Below are 11,487 nucleotides of genomic sequence, written 5' to 3'. Positions count from 1 at the left end.
TTTATTACAAATGTTCGTAAACTAAAAACGTTTTTACTCCCCCCCCCCCCCCCCCCCTCCTATGCATCGTGTATAGAGAATTGAAAGTAAAATCAGTGTAGCGATTTTATTACAATTTAGGCCTCACGGAAAGGTACCCCACCCATGGAAACCGTAACCCCATGAAAATCTCAGACATGCGCAGATTACATTACTTTGTAACACTGCTTGAGAAAAAGAACGCGGGCTCGTGCCGTGAGTTGTTTACATCAAAGTTATAGATTTTTGTTAATTAAATCGCCGTCCGACTCGCCGACGATGAGACCTGATGACACGTAACAGAGCTCACGGCAGCCAGTTTTCTTGCAAAAGTCAGCCACCAGTCAAAAAGAAGCCGAGAAAATATGCGAATTATTCCGAATAAATAGAAAAAGCGGCGTTGCGGTGCAAGTGTGTAGCTTTTCAAGTGAGGAAAAACTCGATCGACTCGAGAGAGAGTGTAACGGGTGGGATCCGAGAATGCCAATCTAAAAGGAACAGTCAAAACCCTAAGACGCAGTCTAGGCAAGTGTTTTCAGGAGGGAATGGAAGTACAAACACTTGCAAATGTCTACGAATACTACTGCAGATTGTCTGAGCCACCAATTACGGTGACTGATTTTCATTCCCATTCTAAAATTTCGCAGGTTACAACTTGCGCCATCGTAGTTGATACCACTTTTAAATGGTATTAATCATAAACCGATTACAATCTCACCAAACAGAAGCCGAAAAAGAAAAACCTCTCGAATGTTAAGGTAGAGTAGTCGATATGGCCGCATAGTCAGTAATAAATCTACTGGCAAGTTAATTTTTCGGGCAACAAATCATAACGACGCGTATCTTTAAGTGTCATACAGTATCGAGAGTTTTATGAGTGAAGTTTTAAGGCTTAAGTTGGAAGTTCTCACAAACATGAACAAAATTATCTGCACACGGACCGCCGTGGAAACGTAATAGTAATAGTTTCAGTTATTCAACCTCACAAGTGTGATAAACATTTTTTTACTAGATTTATATTTTCTAGTCGAGCATTTTTACTTTGTATTCTTTGTTTCCAAACTCTATCGTGTGAAATCCGTGGGTTACATTTAACTAATTTAAATTGTCACCGTTCCATAATTTCAGTATTTGTAAAAGGAAAGAACATCCAATTGAAAAAGGACGCGTTGAGGCTCCAAATTCAACTGAAAAAGTGTCAAAACAAACTTACGTGAACCAAAAAAAAGAAAAACAAGTCGGCAACAAGCTAAGGGGGACAAGATCTGCTTCCTCAAAACTGAAAAAGAAATTGCAGGGGAACAATGAGTTTGTCAAAAAGGGATATTCCCTTGTGAAGACATTTGCACATGGTAACAATGGATACAACTAAAGAATTTTGATGTTTATGGCTTGTGTCAGATAAATGCACCATGCATCTTTGTTATCTTATCAAAACACACCTGTAGCATTACATCTGATTTTCAATATTCTGTTTGACTGTAGCCCCCCAACAAACTTTGTTGTCTCCCCAAGTACACTTTCTGACTGGAATGTTCTCTTAGGTGAAGCAGACAAACTAATTTTACTGAAGCGCTTTTCAAACTCCAAGTACGATTTTCATCTCTGGAGCGATGACTCCCACAAGGGAGGAGAAGAGAGGCACATAGTGGGTGTTCACACCTGGTGCCCTATAGAGAGCAAGCCTCGAGCTTACGTCCTAGCAAACAGCCTTACAGCAAGCGGGTCCAGAAAACACCAGTCTGACATGGATTATCATGTTGTGAAAAACGAATATGACATCACCAATGTTTCGGGGTTGGTTGGAGACAATGCCTCTACCCAAAAGGGAAAAGTAAATGGTCTCTTAGCAAACAACACCAAAATTTTTGGAAAGGAAATGTTTTTTTTTTGTGGGATGCTACCCACATGTACTAAACATCATGCTGAGAAGAATGTGCCAGGCTGGGTTTGGGGCAAAAGGGTGACATGAGTAACCCCCATAAAATATCTTGGCTCCATCATGAGCGTCCAAGCCAATACAAAGTTAGGTATGTTTCTCTAGGTATTCTTAGTAAAGAGCCACCCCTTCCTCAGACATTCATTGACACAAGGTGGACGTATTATCATGAGACTCTCCAGTGGTATCTTAAATATGGATAAACTTGTTTACAGCTTGCTGATCATCTCCTTCAAAGATTGCCAAAATCAGATAGCCACCACACTATATGGCAAGATGTCATTAAGATGAGCTCAAGTCCTATGATCCAAGTTGAAATCAAGTTTTTGTTTGAATTCCTTGACAAGTTTATCATCCCATCTCTGAACACATCCCAAGCTAGTGATGCAGAACTTGGTTTTTCCAGTGATTACCTAGCATGGTTATGGCCAGCAACTGTTTTGAAGCACCATGAAACTTTAAGTGAAATGTTGAAGTCTCCATCAGAACATTTTCCTTTAACATCACAACAGGTAAAGATGTCATTGAAAGACCCTGCAGCCATTGACCATTTTTAAAAACAAGTGCAGAGGCCAATGTTACAAGAAGCACTTAAAGTAATCAAAGATCATGGAGCAGAGTGGTTCACTTTTCCTAAGTTGTTTGGAATGGGAGCTGCTCAGAGATACCAAAGTCATTTCTGGCATTCGGTCTTAAAGCTTCTTGGAATTCCAGTCAGATCTGAAAATCAAAAAGAAAAGTCAGTGAACAATCCCTTTCATGTTCATGGACATAACATTCTCACGTTGGTCTCTAAGGACAGAGTTGGATTAATTAAATGGGCCACTCTTTGGAAATTAAAGGAACCCCAATTGCTACGTGAGATCAAAGAAATGGCTTTATCACAACAGAGCTCACTCATAAGTAAAGAAGCCACTCCAAAGCTGTTCGAGTTCTACGCCAAGCACATTTTCAGTCTTCCAGTAAACAATGTTCTTGCAGAAAGACAGTTCAACCTTTCACAACTGTATGTTAATGATAACATGTCAGAGTTATCAAAACAGGCCTCTATCACATTTTTTGAGAACATTCCACACAGTGGAAAAACCAACACAAGGACCACAGAAGCTGCCTGTGAAGTTTATGAAGAAGGAATGAAAGAATAGGCCCAAATACTCACCACAGACCTTTTGCAAGAGGCAAGAAAGAACTTAAACAAGATTAGAGAAAATAGCACACACGGACCACTTACAGCAAAGGATGTTTACCCTAAAGCTTGGATAGAAAAGAAAGCAAACAATGACTTACCATATATGATTCAGTCAATAAAAGCTGATGGTCACAAACTTAAACTTCACTGGAAGGCTTCTGCCAAGGGAACATCTACACTGGAGGGACAAAGGTCATTCAGCCCAACAGTAATTGAGGGAGTTACCGGTACACCTGATGGACAAGTCCCAAGACTCATGCAGCTAGCAGTGCTAAAGGTGTGGAACTATGGGGAGGAGCTACCAATTTATGATCTACCAAGAGAATGCTAGTTGTGTCTACAAAACCTTCCAAATGTCTTCCAACCTCCAACTACTTGTCTTTCCAGGACCCACATGACTGTAGATATTATGCCATTGCCTACACATGAAGAATAAAGTAGTCATGGGGGTGGCTCTCTAATTTTTAAACATTTTAGATTTGTACATAAGAACTAATTTCACTGACCCACACTGCATGAAGTAAATGTATCTTAACAAGAATGCATTTTTTTTTACACACAGAGACACAATAATGAATAAATGTTCCAATGCAACATGTTAGAACTAACCTGATAAAAGCATGTTGCATATGCCATTTTAGTTAAGTAAACAGAACTGAATGTTTTAGTGTATGTACATAGCATGTTAGCTTTGCAATATTGTAACTGGTTTTACCGGGTATAAGTAGTGCATGGAGCCAAAGCTGAGACATGCATGTATAATCATGTTGTATTGGATCTTGAATTAAATGAATTGTACATTACATTCAAAATGAACAGTGGGTAAATGAAGCTGTAATATATCTGATTTTAAATTGTTACGCATGACTGTAGCTTAGTAGAATATTAAACAAACATTGAAATGCTGTCACTTCACTACAGTAGTTTGAGACCATAATAAATGTAATATTTAACTGCATGTGTGGAGGCGCGGTGGCCTCACGGTTGGTGCGCTCAACTCTGGATTGAGTGGTCTGGGTTCGAGCCCCAGCCGGACATTGTGCTATGTTCTTAGGCAAGACACTTTACTCTCACAGTGCCTCTCTTCACCCAGGTGTATAAATGGGTATCAGCAATTTAATGCTGGGGGTAATCCTGTGATGGACTAGCATCCCATCCAGGGGGGAGTAGAAATACTCCTAGCCACTTCATGCTACAGAAACCAGAGTTAAGCACCGGCCTAATGGGCCACTGGGCTCGTAAACAGACTTTACCTTTACCCTAACTACATGTAGATTATATCATCATACTGTTGCACATGTATAATTTAACATATCATTAGCAGTAGGTAACTTTTAATTTTGTATAGGTGTTCTTGTACATAATAAGTGAATCATTTTGTGTATAGGAAGGGCAAAGCTAAGTGATGCAGCCAATGTTATGTTACATACAGTTAGTGTACAATGTATAACAGTAATAAATTAGATTTAAACACTGGAACTGTTAAAAATGTGCCAAGTTCATTATCCTGTCTTTCCTTAATCCGTGTAAAAGATAAGTAGGACAAATCCTTTAAACGTTTTTCTTCTAACTACTAAATATCTACACCGATGGAACTTTTTTTTCACATACAGGCAACTTGTTGTACCTGGACTAACACAAATTATTGAATATGCAGTGTGGTCTAAAATGAATCAGTGTATTGGTCGATCCTCCACATTAAAAGCGCCCAAAAGAAATAAGCATTGATTTAACAATCGATATCAGTCAAACATCGTCAATAGTACCAATGAGTACCCAAGAAGTGATTGATAAACTGCTCTTGGTTCCTGTTCACGAATAAACCGGAGTTCACTCTCGATCTCGGGTGGGCGATATTGAATGTAAGCCAATTGACCCATTACCACCAACACACCCCAAGATAGGGTCAAGATAACCTAATTTATAATCTTACCTCGAGCATCGTGCGCTTCAGTTGCTTTAACTCAGCTCAGTCGATATACTTCATATTCCTCCATGGCATCTCGAGCGCGCATCAAAAACATGAAAATAACTTTCATAGGAACAACAGTGGACTCCAAACCTCAATTTGCCTTGAAACTACAATGCCAATTCTTTAACTTGTCCGTTTCGAAATTCCAAATAATAAACACCACGCGTAGTGAATGACAAAACAGTACGAAAAAATAGCATTTCTACCACTAAGTCGATGAAAAGAAAAAAAATAAAACGGTAGAATCCTTAACTCCCTTGCAGTCTTCGCGGTTCAAGTATTAAACTACCAGAGACTTTGTGTTTTGATAAGATATTCAACTGTAAAGTTTTAAAAGCGTAGAGAGAAGTAAACACAACAAGGGACGTCATCTGCGCATGTCTGAAATTTTCCTTAACTCACGTGCGTACGCTGTTCCGTGAGGCCTACAATTGGCTGTGTACTTTTGTAATTTTATATATTTCTCTCGGTCGGTATTTCAGAAGATCTAGATGGGTTTCACCTAGAATCGCATCATCGAATAAAATCTCGCATTCTGATTGGTTAACGAAGCGGGGAATTCAGCGTGGAATTGCGAGTTGAAAACGAGGCTGAGTGATATTGTTACGCATCTACGTATACATAACTATAAGTACTGCTGTTTTTTTTGCTTAATTTTATTCAATTATGCGATTCAATGAAAATCCATTACTTGAATCGTGAATTTCGCGTAAAATTGCACTTGAAAACCGATATCGGTTTCCGCTTGCAATTTAATGCGGAATTCCCTCAACAAGTAATGAATCTTCCTATAGAATTTACACCTCAACTGTCAAATAAGATTCATTTTCACCGTCAACCGTCAAAACTGCAGTTTAATATTATCCGTCAAACGGTTTCAAGGTCTTCTGGATCTCTCTTTATAGAAGCCGCTTCGCTTGTCAAGAATGGTTGTTTCAGTCTCAAAGGGAATCTCCACTCTTTTAACAAATAGTGTTCAAAATGTTCGAAATGTACTTTCAATAGATCTGGCATAAAAAAAAAAAATGCGTCACCAAGCGATCTGATCTCTTCATTGTTTTCCAAGCAAGGTAGTAGGTAAAAGCCACTTTCACGCACTCTGGGCTCATGACGACATGGAATGGTTGCGTTACAAAGCGTTACAAAGAAAGTCGTCAAAACAGCGTTAAAAGGACCGTAAACGACAAAGCAGCTACGGAGAAAAAATAAGGAGACTTCACACGTTTTATTCCTCGCTTTAATCATCTTTTTCAATTCTTTCACAATTTTTACGCTTGGGCTGCCTGTGGTTTAATGACTGAAGTGGACGGCGCACACATACTAATAGTGACGTCACTATTGATCGAAACACCTTCAGCCCCTGTCAGAAACTCGATGGAAAATATTCGGAAAGTTTTGAAGATTGCAAAAATGTTTTCTTTTTTGTATTTTATACACCAGGCAACCTCTATAATCATTACGTCGTTTGCGCATGTGCCGAGGTTTGACCGCTGTGTTCTCAGCCTGTATTGTTACGCATATCATGCGAAATACCGAACCACGGGGGACCCAAGTTCCCCATGAGAGGATAGTATTACAAGCACCCCATGAAAGAATCATATTGTATAGCCTGTGTACAGCTTACCTCCAAAAAGAAAATTGAGAAGGGCCAAGGGTCGTCTGTGATTGCCGTTGAAAACCGCGTTCAAGCACCATGTGGTTTTTTCAGGAATGCGTGGAAAAGCGACTTCATTGCCTATTACCTACAAATAATTCTTCGATTTCAATATACGTCACAGCTCTTCACACCTACTTATGTAAATGAGCTATCCGCCATCTTGGTTGATATACAAACGCTCTTGACCTCAGTCACGCTAAGCGACTAGGTCATTATCCCTACACAATGCCCGTTTTATGCGCTGTATTTAACTGCGGTCACAACGCTACCAGAGACAAAGAGTACAGATACTTTAGATTTCCTAAAGTAATCACATCTCAAGGGGAAAAAACGCAAGAACTGACCGAAAAGCGTAGAAAAAAGTGGATTGCCAATATATCACGTGCAGACTTGACAGAGGAAAAACTTCAACACACACGCGTCTGTAGTTATCATTTTATCACTGGTAAGTTGTTGTCAAGATTCGAAGAAAATTATACTATAGTTAATGTTTGGACGTTTAGTGAACATTTTGCTACAAGTCTGATAGTAAATGCTAGTTTAAGTTTCGCAATGTCGCACTCCACGTGCTATTTACAATAGAGAGGTCGCAACCAGTAAACAAATAATTTATTTTGACCAGGAAATCCATCAAGCCTTTATGATGTTGAGAATCCTGACTGGGCACCTACTCTTAATATGGGCCATAATAAAGTGAAAACAGTGAAGACTCCAGCGTCTAAAGATCGAGCTGAGCGTGTGACGCGCAGATGTGAGAGGCGCCAATCTTCCACGACAACACAAACAACTAAAATATCTAAAAATGGTAAGAAGCTTTAAATCTATTACAGTCTAAAAAGAACGCTCTTAAAGTATACCATACATTTGCCGTTTTAGATCAAGCACAGAATGTTGACCATTCTCATGAGCACGGCGTTCAAGAATCAAGTGTAGTACCAGATACAAATGTACCACCTGAATCTGCCACTGCTCTTTTCAGCGAATCCATAAATATTACAGAATTGTCAACAAAACTCAATGCGCAATGCCAGACAGACCTCAGTTCACAAGATATCAGCAACATGGAGGACTACATCAATACCACAACAGCCGAGATAGTTGACTTAAAGAAAATTGTAAATGAGTTGGAAACTAAAGTCCTACAGTCAGCGTTGACGAAGGAAAGTTTTACAAATAATGATGCCAAAACAAAGTTTTACACAGGTCTGCCAAATTTTGCAATAATGATGGCAGTTTTTAATCTAGTTGCTCCCTCTGTCATAGCAACATCAAGAAATTGTATACCAAAATTTTCAGAATACATATTAACTCTTATGCGTTTGCGTTTAAACCTGCCGTTACAAGATCTCGCATACAGATTTAAAGTCTCTCTTCCTACTGCTGGTAGGATCTTTGAAAAATGGGTTGATGCTATGAGTGATAAATTGGGATTCTTGATTTGGTGGCCTGAGCGCGAGGAACTAGGGAAAACAATGCCCAGAGTTTTCAAGAGAAATTTTGGAAATAGGGTTGCTGTGATAATAGACTGTTTTGAAGTTTTCATAGACAGACCATCTAGTTTAATTGCAAGAGCAATGACCTGGAGCAACTACAAACACCACAATACTGTGAAATTTTTAATTGGCATAACACCACAAGGTGTCATATCATTCATTTCCCAAGCTTGGGGTGGTAGAGTAAGTGACAAATATTTAACAGAGAACAGTGGGCTTCTCAAAAACTTGCTGCCTGGGGACATTGTACTGGCAGATCGTGGTTTTGATATCTCTGATAGTGTTGGCCTTTGTCAAGCATCCCTAAAAATTCCAGCCTTCACCAGGGGAAAAAATCAACTTTCAGCACTAGATGTTGAAGAAACAAGGAAGATTGCAAACGTTCGGATTCACGTAGAAAGGGTGATTGGTCTGGTACGAAGGAAATACACAATATTACAGACAATTCTACCTATTGAATTCGTGACCGCAAGACATGGAAAAGCTGAAGCCCCTATTGACAAAATTGCTCGTGTATGCTGTGCGCTTACTAATTTATCAGACTCAGTTATCCCTTTTGAGTAAACAACACATTTATCTAATTGCTTTTTATATAATTTGAATTTTTAATACCTATATAAAAATAGTGAAGTTGTCCTTCTATTTAGTACTTATTCATTGGGAAATATAATTAGCAAACTGACAGCAATGTAAACATATCAACATTGTAAAAATCAGTATGAAACATTACAAAGAAACTGTTAGGGTTGGAATATTTGTAATTATTGCACCTGTTTGTGCACATTCCACTATATCTGTGAAATAGTATCATTACTAAATTGTGCAAATTTGAATAAATTAATTATTTTCCATTGTTTGATCATGATCAGCACAATTTTGTATATAATTGTGCATTGTATTTCACAGACAAAATGAATGCATTTTTAAAAACATTAAAACATCCTTCTTCATAATGCAGCCTTAGAGTGCCATTTTCCTAATAGTTCTGGGAGAATTCCCTTTTTAAAAAAACTTGTTGCTTTGATTACTGTATTGTCCCAGAATACGGTGTCTGCAGTCACTCTTTCTGTGTGTATACCGCTTTCGGTCCACACAATAAAATCGCAGTATGCTACTTCAGCAATATTGATCTGAGCTTGCACCTAAAAAAATGTACAACAAAACTGGTTAAATTTTTTGTATTAATTTGTATTTTAATTCAATGCTACTTGTTGCGATTGTTACAATCTTACCTGGTAAAAGTAGGCATGGTTCCTATCTAACTGGATTTTGCCATCATTCTCAATTAAGCAACTTTTCTTGTTGGATGCCAGAGTTTCTATTGATTCATTCTTGTGACAAAATGGACACTAACAATACATATCAAAATCAATACAAATATTTAGACATCTGAAATGCAGTTGTTCAAAGGCAACTTTGTGTATAACATTTAGAAAAAAAATGCTTGTAATGGGCATTCCTATTTTGTAAGAATCCTTTTCAAAAAGATTTAGGGCCTGTTTATACATGAGGTAGACTTAATATACCATACCTTCACTTCACACAATCCCTCTCCGCAACAGTCGCAAAGTACAACACCGTCAGGCGAAGCTCCAAGATGAGGCCATTTGGGATTAATGAGTAACCCACTGTCAGCCACTGTAAAGCTTTCATGATGTTCTGTCATTATCTTCACATAGTAATCTCTTGCCTTCTTCTCATGATTACATCCCCATCTGAAATGTACAGAAAAGAATTTGTAACTTAAAGCTGGAAAAAAAGACTTCATTTGAGAATAAATAGCCAATTGCATGACTGTAAATGGCACTATACTGCCTAAATGTATATTTTTGTTTTATTTTCTAGATGATCATTAGTTTATTTATAAGAATTAATATACATAGTTGCTAACCTTGTTGCTACAGAAGAAAACTGATGTGCCTCTGGGTAGCAGATTTGTTTTATTAGGTTTTTTGATGGGTTTGCAAAATTAGTGTGGCATGCTGATCTTAACCTGGAGGCAGTAATTCTTCCAGCTCGCTGCTCAAACCAGACTCTTGATTTGGATTGGTCCTTTGTATCTGATTCAATAGCCCTGCATTGTTTTTCTGTTAGACTGACCATGGTATTTTCGGCCAAGACGAGTAACTCGGCCAGGGAGAGATTTTGGTTTTCTGGCTTAAACAAAGAAGTAAGAGGTGGAGCAAGGTGGCACATCTCACTTGGTTTATACCCATCACTATATCCCGGGACTAAGGATAATATAGCTGGTTTTGTGCCTGCCATGGATAACTGGTGAAACAAGTTAGCCACTTCTTCATCAGTAGCTTTGTTCGGTGGTCTGTCATTAGCTGGCATTCTCCTTGATGTTGTTGGAATTACATTTTGTGTCTGCAACATGTCAAACTTCTTTTTTGCTGAAGTAAAATCCATTTCATTCACAGGTATGTAAGGGATCTATAAGAAAACACTGGCAATAAGATTTGATTGGATGAATATTATATTTTTTAACTTCTTACAGGTTTATATTGGATTGGATGAATATTATATTTTTTAACTTCTTACAGGTTTATACCGTGAATGACAGAGGATGTCACCTAAAACCCAAACGAAAACCACAACATACAATAAGGTTATACTGCACTTAACTCTTTAACATAAGCTGGCATTAACCACTTGCTTTTTTCTTGAGTACAAGTTGTCGATGATCGCATCCTTACTCCAGTTTCCAAAGCGAAAAGTGTCGCACCGACGTGAGAGCATGCTTCAGCCAAACTACACGGTTAGGAAAAGAAAAATCAGTCGAACAGTACTAATAGAAAACACCTAAACATGTGGCTCGAACATGAGATTCTATCTGACAAAATTTCTAGTAAGCTGGTTTATATTTGTGTCAAGTATTCGTACTTACCCCGCCATACAACTGCAGTGAGCTGCGATTACACTCCCGTTAGTCTCAGAAAGAGTCCAAACTGATAAAGGAGTTTCTCTCGCACGTTGCGAGTGTTTGACCTGCATTTAAAGAGTGCGATATTTACACTTCCGTTCAGTGAAATGTGCATGTAAATGTATGGCATTCACTTACCCGAGAGAAGATCAATACTTTGTCTGGCTGCACTTCTTTGGCCAGGATAGAATGAACCCAGCCTGACACAAAAAAGTTGTATTATTCCAACGATTTGTACGCCTTCATCTCCTCTTTTGTTCTCCACGAAGTTTGCACCAAGAGATAGTTCACAA

The 11,487-nt window shown here is 38.5% G+C and overlaps 2 protein-coding genes and 1 long non-coding RNA gene across 5 annotated transcripts in view; 1 reads left to right on the top strand and 2 right to left on the bottom strand.

The window, feature by feature from the left end:
* Positions 1 to 1,007: 1,007 nt before the first annotated feature.
* On the bottom strand, positions 1,008 to 5,562 carry LOC148717823 (uncharacterized). The gene is made up of 3 exons (XR_015994470.1): positions 5,080 to 5,562; positions 3,245 to 3,565; positions 1,008 to 2,677 (listed from the first exon to the last, which is right to left on the bottom strand). It is a non-coding gene; the product is annotated as an uncharacterized LOC148717823 (long non-coding RNA).
* Positions 5,563 to 6,562: 1,000 nt separating this feature from the next.
* On the top strand, positions 6,563 to 9,121 carry LOC148717822 (uncharacterized). Its single transcript, XM_088742561.1, has 2 exons — positions 6,563 to 7,220; positions 7,398 to 9,121. The coding sequence occupies exon 2, from the start codon at positions 7,837 to 7,839 to the stop codon at positions 8,830 to 8,832; it is 996 nt and encodes a 331-aa protein (XP_088598687.1). The 5' UTR covers positions 6,563 to 7,220; positions 7,398 to 7,836; the 3' UTR covers positions 8,833 to 9,121.
* The window catches only part of LOC111343399 (uncharacterized), a 3,325-nt gene continuing 216 nt past the window's right edge, over positions 8,379 to 11,487 (bottom strand). Inside the window, exons 1-7 of one of the 3 annotated variants that reach the window (XM_088742559.1) lie at positions 11,333 to 11,487; positions 11,159 to 11,259; positions 10,897 to 11,022; positions 10,160 to 10,704; positions 9,800 to 9,983; positions 9,501 to 9,617; positions 8,379 to 9,410 (exon numbers count right to left, since the gene is read on the bottom strand). The exon at positions 11,333 to 11,487 is cut by the window's right edge and continues 216 nt beyond it. In XM_088742559.1, the coding sequence (XP_088598685.1) occupies positions 9,216 to 9,410; positions 9,501 to 9,617; positions 9,800 to 9,983; positions 10,160 to 10,680 (1,017 nt within the window). In that variant the 5' untranslated portion in view covers positions 10,681 to 10,704; positions 10,897 to 11,022; positions 11,159 to 11,259; positions 11,333 to 11,487 and the 3' untranslated portion in view covers positions 8,379 to 9,215. Of the gene's footprint in view, positions 9,411 to 9,500; positions 9,618 to 9,799; positions 9,984 to 10,159; positions 11,023 to 11,158; positions 11,260 to 11,332 lie in introns of all 3 variants that reach the window. The other 2 variants (XM_088742558.1, XM_088742560.1) reach the window with 2 other exon arrangements.

The sequence above is a fragment of the Stylophora pistillata genome, chromosome 13 (genome assembly GCF_964205215.1).
Source record: "Stylophora pistillata chromosome 13, jaStyPist1.2, whole genome shotgun sequence".
Lineage (NCBI taxonomy): Eukaryota > Metazoa > Cnidaria > Anthozoa > Scleractinia > Pocilloporidae > Stylophora > Stylophora pistillata.
The sequence above is the reverse complement of the archived record's forward strand: the minus strand, read 5'-3'. Positions and strand labels throughout refer to the sequence as shown.